Source organism: Terrapene carolina, unplaced genomic scaffold, assembly GCF_002925995.2.
Source record: "Terrapene carolina triunguis isolate 2854851 unplaced genomic scaffold, T_m_triunguis-2.0 Scaffold33911, whole genome shotgun sequence".
NCBI classification, from domain to species: Eukaryota; Metazoa; Chordata; order Testudines; family Emydidae; genus Terrapene; species Terrapene triunguis.
The window spans coordinates 9194949-9202500 of NW_020698262.1; the positions used below are offsets into that span (position 1 = coordinate 9194949).

Consider the following 7552-nt stretch of genomic DNA (forward strand, 5'->3'; position numbering starts at 1 on the left):
CGGCCGCCCCAAGCGGGAAAAAAAAAAGCCGCGATCAGCACTTCGGCAGCAGCTCTACCGCTGCCGCTTCATTCTTCGGCGGCAATTCGGCGGCAGGTCCTTTCCTCCGAAAGGGACTGAGGGACCCACCGCCGAATTGCCACCGAAGAGCCGGACGTGCTGCCCCTTTCCGTTGGGTACAAAACTGTTCCATACTTCTCCCACCCACACCCAACTACCCTCCAGGTTCATTCCCAGGCTTCTTCCCAGCAATTACTTCCCTCTCCCTCAGCTCCTTCGTTACCCTGGATTCCTTCAAGCCTCTGCACTGCTTCTGAGGGTGTGGGAAATACAGTTCTGTATTGTAGTTCATATGACTGATTATTCAAAATTCTGTATTAATATGCTTAGTAAGGAATCTACTTGTCAAAAAACACTTCCTGAATCTTTGTTTGTTGTCTATATTGTTAGAGACATACTTGTTAACAGGTATTTTGAAATAAATTACCAAAATAATTGAAACTGGCTTGATTATATTGTGTTATTTTGTCAAATAAAATGTTTGTGTATATTTAATTTTTTGGTGCAGAATTCCCCCAAAAGTAAGGGTATGGCTAGATAGCGAGCAATTTTCATATTTAGAACAATTTGTTGGTAATCTGTACTCACCGTAAACAGCACGAAAAACCTCTGGTTTTTCTCTCCTACACAATTATTCACCCAGGGGCAGTGATGATCCATCTTTCGAATACATCGCTTGCAAATACTTGGAGGGGGGACGGGAAGAGAGAAATAGGCACTTATTTTATTTTTATTTTTTTTAAAAGGATCTTAAATTTCACTGTAGGAAAGAACACGTAGTATGTCTCAGCCAAAAATTAATATGCAGAATTTAATGAAAGCTGAAGGGAACAAAGCAAAGGTCTTAAACTAGTTTTGTCTGTTGTGGTTTACCAATTTAGAGCAATATGTTTTCTTCAAAAAAATTTATGCCATGACTTCTGAGAGTGTAAATGACTTTATAGAAAAGACTTGTTTCATACCCACTAAAATGAATATTGCCATGCTCCAAAAAGGATAAATGTGTACATCCAATTGTGTGTATTTTTTATTTTTTAATAACCCTGTAGCTACGACTACACCATGTAAGTAGAGCTTCAATCCTTTCCAGATTCAAGGTAAAAAAACAGCCAGAAGCAAAATTTGGCAGAAAGTACCTAGTTCATCTTACAGATATCCAAACTGTAAATCTGGTTCAGAATATAGAAAAGTTGACCTAATATCTGCTAAAAGGGAGATTTTCAATCCCCCCAGAAATTTTCACAGCTGTTTTACTACCCACACAGCTCCATCAAATATACTGAACATGTGCGCACAGGCAAAATGCTTCAGAGAACAGTCTAAACTTCATTTGTAAATTGTCAATTCCCTCTCATTTCTCAGAAATAAAATCTATCTATATCATTAAATTACAAAAGATTCAATCAGGAGCAGCATATGATATATAACATACATTCAGATGTAGTATCATCTTTTCCACTGCTGGACCAGTACCAATGGGCTGTTCAACGCATGCCTTCAAATTATATCTGCTTTTTGTGTGTGTGGCTTTGTCTGTTGGACAAATTCCAGAAATCTCTCACCACATCTCTTTGTTAGACCTAAGGGCTATCAACCAACATTTCTCTTGAAGTTAGTTGCAAAAGAATCCAATCAAAATCTCAACATTCTACAGTGCAAAATAAAACAGCTGCTACTTTTGCTGCTGTCTTTCCCCAAACTGCCCATTTAAGTAATAAATATTTTTCATTTTCCTAATTAAATCTCTTCAACTTCAACAGTAATAAATGAATAGTTCTGGTGTATTATCAATAAATATATTCAGATAGGTTTATTTTAAAACCATCCCAAGGAAGCAACCAAAGTAACAACACTCACTAAAGACTTGAATTTAGAAAAATAATGCAATGTTAGAAACTTTTCTCTATTATGTGATTACAATCTCAGTTATGATTCCCAAAAGTAAGCTTGCTTGCCCTTTTTAACAAGAGCATTTTCCATTCCTATATAGTGTTAACCTACATATCCACCCCAAGTTATGGATGCTTTGAAAGTTGTTTTCCTGATCTGTGCAATTAAATTTTCAATCTTAATGCTATCATAGCATTTCCATAGCATTTTTTGCATGTAAAAGACGACTCAAAAAAAGACTCCTAGAGACACCAAAATAGTCATGAGTACCTTTCAATCGAAGGTCTAAAAAGTGCTTTACCATTACAATCTATTTAATAGGTAGGCTAAGGCAGAGATTAAGTCCAATAAAGAGCCAGTTACAGAGGAACTTGGGAGACAGATTTCCAGGAACCAGGCTAGGAGACGCACTTCTTGGCTCCTGTTCTACTGTCTGATGACTAAACAATGCTTGTGTCTATCTGGACATCTGACCTATGAGCTTGCAAAAGTGCGGGAAAGTAAAATTGTAACCTTCTGAAAATAATATAATCATATTGCTTAAAGAAAACACTTAAAATTGAAATCATCAAAGGCTCTGATCCTCACAAGCACCATTCCTTACAGGCTAAGTCCTTGTTAGGTCTAAAAACAAAAAGCATTTGAGTTCTGTGTATAAAGAACATGTATGAAGGCTCAACTGAAGAGACTCTCCCCCTCTCACGGTTAGATAATTTAACAATGATTACATATTTACATGGAACTTTTCCTCCCCACTCCACATACTAAAACAAAATTCACATCTAAGATAAGAACAAGATTTCAGCTCCAAGACAGACAGCTTATAATGGAAGTGACTTCTCAACCATAACCTTACCACAACTAGAGTGACAAAACAGATAATTTATATCAACTGCAGATTTTTTTTACAGTTATTTCCATAATGATTTGCATTTTAGAGTTCCAACAAAAGTTCACTCGCATCCTTTAGGTGAGCAGAAACTGTCAATATATTACACAGCTGGATATGCCTTACTCTATACAGAGAGGTTCTATTAAAAACATTACACATATGTAGCTCTGTGTATATAAACATGCATACATAGTATACAAATATTTACAAGTCTCTTATTTTTACATAGAGACAGACATATTTAAGTTAATCTTTCCAGTGGTTGAACATTACAGGTACATCTAAAATATGCTTTCAAGCTAACAGGAACAGAGTGAATTTAAAGTAGATAGATTTACTATACTTTATACAACATCCTAATCAAGATTATGATAATCACATCTTTCATTACTCAGAACATTCTCCAATGAACTGAAGAATATTTAATTGGTTTAACAAACTGTTTATCCATGCTGCCTAGGAAAAAAACAACAACCGAATAGTCAATCCACATGCTCAGGAACGTGTCATTTTGAACAGACCTTTTTGAAGTTTCAGGAAGAGCACACATTGAGGTGGCCATTTCAAATGTACTTGAAATTAATTTCTTCATTTAAAATGACTCTTGTAACCGGAACAATAACTCCAGAATCCAATATCAAAGTAAGACCAGTATATAAAAGATTTTTTTTTTTTTTTAAGGTTTTAGCTAAAGGAGTAAATGATAAGAGGAAAAACTTTCTGTTCTACAACAAAATTTACCAAATAGCAATGAAAGCCTTTAAAACTTTTAGGCTTCTTCCCTGCTCCACCCGAAGTTTAGACAAATATACACAGTTTTGTAGTAAAAAGTCTGCAAAACTTTCATTAAATCAAAGCAAGAAACCTGCAGACCATGTTCATTAGCTACTTTACACTTTTTTTAGAATTTCACTTTCAAATATCTTTATGAATGTTTACTTTAAAGAAAATAATGATATACCTGCAATGATGTGCACGTTCTGGTTTGATACTACAGCATTTTGGACATTTGTAGATCACTTCCCCTGGTTTCAGCTGCAAACTCTCCATGTATTCTTTAGTGGCATTTCCTTTTGGTACAGCCCCCTAAATATTTAAAATGGAGTGAGAGAAGAAATCATCTTAAATTAGGAAAGATAACACTTTTTAACAGCAGATTTGAACAGGTTTGACTATTCAACATTAATACGGAGTATATTAAATATAAAATGTTTTTCACACTAAGCCCATTTTAGTACAGACATTATTTTCCTCTTATAGGAACCTGCACTCAGCAAAATTTCCTAAATCAGTTTGATCAAAACAGGCCTAACATAAGGCTGAACGTCATCCAGAGAAACCACGACCCATTAGTCCCAGTTCAGTTTCAACTGAACTACCACAAACTTGGATAGAATCCATGATCTTTACCTACAAATGTCAAAACTGCAGTCAGAATCTTTGCTTAGGGTTGAAAAGATTTGTTGTAAGTGAGCAAATCAGGAAAGGGACATGCCTCCTTTTATGTATATATAGTAGGTTAACTATTCTGAGGCCCAAAAGCTAGGGCAATCAGCTACTGACGTTACTAAGAGGCCCAGAGTGAACCAAGAACAGTTTGAAAGCTTTTGCTTTGGATTGTCTTGCCTTTAAGGGTTTAGTCAAACTGCTAGAATGAAATCAAAAGGATTTTTATGAAGGAAGTGTGGAGTGTGTGACAAGGACAAAGGTGTTACATGGTAAAAATTCACTCAGGCTCCCCCCAACCCGTTTTCTAAAAATGGGGAATGTGCTGCTTGTTTTTTCTACACTCAGAACACACTAATGCAAGGCTGATTTTCTGGGTGATGGTGGAGAAGTATCAGGAAAAGAGTAGTTGTATTTGGAGCCTGTTATTGTCAGTCTTTGCAATGTTTGTGATGTGATTCTCATTTACACAATTTAGTAAAAAGACCAGGTTACTTAAATGATTTAAGAAAGCTCTTCTGGAGAGAAAACAGAGCTTTGCCAGATCTTAACACAGGAATGGGTATTTCCCTCCTGTTCAGTAGGAGGGAATTTCCACTGAAGCAGAATGTTGTGTCAACCTATGTCCACACCCCAATGTTTCACATTCTATGGCTTCTCTTCACTACAGTATTAACTCAAGGTATAACTTAGGGCTTACCTTCACTACTGGGGTAAGTTGACCTACATTACGCTACTCTAGCTACGTGATAACGTAGCTTAGGTCTACTTACCCCGGTGTCTTCACTGTGCTGCATCGATGGGAGGCACTCTACAGTCGACTTACCTTACTCTTCTCAGAGAGGTGGTGTACCGGGGTCAACTGGAGAGTGCTCTGCCGTCGATTTAGTGGGTCTTCACTAGATCCACTAAATTGACCCCTGCTGCATTGATTGCAGCAGCACTGATCTCCCGATCTCCCCACAGTGAAGACCAGCCCTTAGTGTTGCTCCTAACCAGACTCCTGTTACATATAAAAAGCTCTAGCTCAAGTTAAGTGATTCTGTACACTTGAGCTAACTGGCCCATCAGGGGGCATGTTGATGCTGGAGCTAGTAATGCAGAGCGGACTCCACAACTCTCTGCTGCTCAAACATCGTTTATGAGTGTGACCATTCTCATTCAAGTTAGGCAAAATGGCATTAACACTATACTGAAGACAAAACCTAAGATGATTTAGTTAGTTCTAGAGGGATTAAAATTTGTAAGAAAAAAAGAAAAAAAAAAAACCTTCCACCTCTTTTCCACTAATTTCATTCATTCATAAGCGTAACTATCAAAGTGTACTTGATCTCATGTCTTTGCCATTTTGCCGAATTAACAAGTGATCACAAATAAAGACAATGATACTTGATTCCAGTTACAAACATTGGAAAGATTATGACTTTTATAATCTCAAAACTGTAGCCAGTTTACTTTTGATGAAATTCTCATGGTTATAAGATAATAAAATCTATTTGTCTTCAAATATGTTATACTTCTTATGAATTTTGAGAGACATTTTATTCTAATTTTCCTTTACTCTTATTTAACAGTCAACAGTTTCTACTACACAGCTTTTTTTTTTTTGGTAATATGGGAAGTACATAAAGTGAAACAGATTAAGACATACTTTGTCTATAAACAATATCTTGGGTCTCAAGGTCTTAGGTATTTTTAATAATCGGTGCTTAACACACCCATAAACACACTAACTGGTTCTTCAAGAAGGCCTTGTTTAATGCATTGGCTTCAAGAAAGAATCTTTCATCACTGGGTGTGGGCTCAGAACTACTCAGGCACTAGCACCCTTCACTGAATTGCCAAAATCACTTCTTGGAGCACCATAGGTGTGTCTCCCCACCGCCCCCGCCCCAATAAAAACTCTTTTTTTGTATATGAACTCTAACAAATCCAATCCAATCAGTTTATAGTTTACAATACCAATTCAAAATTTTAGTTTTATGTAGACTGGGCTTGCTTACTAACAGAACTTTGGAAATTAAGTGTGTTTTAAAACTGAGCAGTGAATACTTGCTATAACGAATGATAAAAAGCTGCAAAGACCTGAACTGGTGAGGAGCATTATAATCTCAATTTAAACACTTCAAAGTCCACTCATTCACCATGCCCCAGTAGTTAAGCAGTGAGATTTCCCATGACACTGCAAATCCCACAAGCTTCACTACTATTTCTAAGGATGACATTTTATACTAAACGCTATCTTGCCACCAGTTCCACCATACAAGAGTTAACCCAGAAATTGAAGAATATAATTTTAGACAACTAGTTATAAGCACAACTGCTATTGAACTGGAAATAGGTACACTGTTATAGGAATAGTTGAAAATACACCATTTAGGCTGCCATAAAGCTATTACTAGGCATGTTGACAGAAATGTATTCTAAAATATATTCGCATATGTTAATTCAAATTTTGTGTGGCAGTAAAACACTGTGGCAATTTGTAATTTTTACCTTGCAGAACCATTTTCGGTAGCAAGGAACAGACTTATTTACCAGTAAACGCCACTTAACTACATCAAAAACCATTTTAAGATTGTGAAGATGTAACTGCTTAATTTAGTTTTCATAGCAAGATTTCCAAAGTAATTTTAGATTTTTGTATGTACTTTGTATACAAACTATATATTTTAAAGTTGTAAGTAGTCACACTGTGATGAAAGCTTTTAGTTTAACTGAATTATACTTTTTACAGGAAGTGATAGCTAATTTTTCCAAATGTTTGTTTCCTATTAAAAACTGGGGAAAGCTACGTTGAGTCTTATTAGAACACTAATAATTTAATCTTTCTGCTAATCTCATTAATTTATTCAATAACATAAAAATATTCATATCATTTCAAGCTTAGATATATTGAGAGAAAAATATCCATAATGTCAAGTGAGCCCTGGTCCTAAGTCTCCCCTCTACATTGATCAACTTATTCCATATTTTAACTGTCAGGTCAACAAACTCTGGTAAATGTTATTGCCTATCAGTTTATATCAACAAGTCTCAATGATGAGTCAGATTTTCAAGAGTGGCATAGATACTTTTGAAAATCTTTAACTTTTTCTATTCATTAAAAGCAGAAGATTTTCTTACCACATCACCTGGAATCAAACAACTTTTATAAAGTTATCTAGATTTGATAATATAACTAGGAAACAAACAAAGTTACAAAACAAAAGAGGCATTTTAATGATCTTCTATAATGGACTTGAATAGTAAATATTTAACAAG

General features: G+C 35.7%; 1 protein-coding gene across 2 annotated transcripts in view; it reads right to left on the reverse strand.

The window, feature by feature from the left end:
- Window positions 1-4088, reverse strand: part of LOC113409626 (palmitoyltransferase ZDHHC7) — a 12309-nt gene extending 8221 nt beyond the window's left edge. Inside the window, exons 1-3 of one of the 2 annotated variants that reach the window (XM_026663762.1) lie at window positions 3804-3890; window positions 1493-1647; window positions 649-745 (exon numbers count right to left, since the gene is read on the reverse strand). In XM_026663762.1, coding sequence (XP_026519547.1) covers window positions 649-720 — 72 coding nt within the window. In that variant the 5' untranslated portion in view covers window positions 721-745; window positions 1493-1647; window positions 3804-3890. Of the gene's footprint in view, window positions 1-648; window positions 746-1492; window positions 1648-3803 lie in introns of both variants that reach the window. The other variant, XM_026663761.1, reaches the window with a different exon arrangement.
- Between the last annotated feature and the right edge of the window lie 3464 nt (window positions 4089-7552).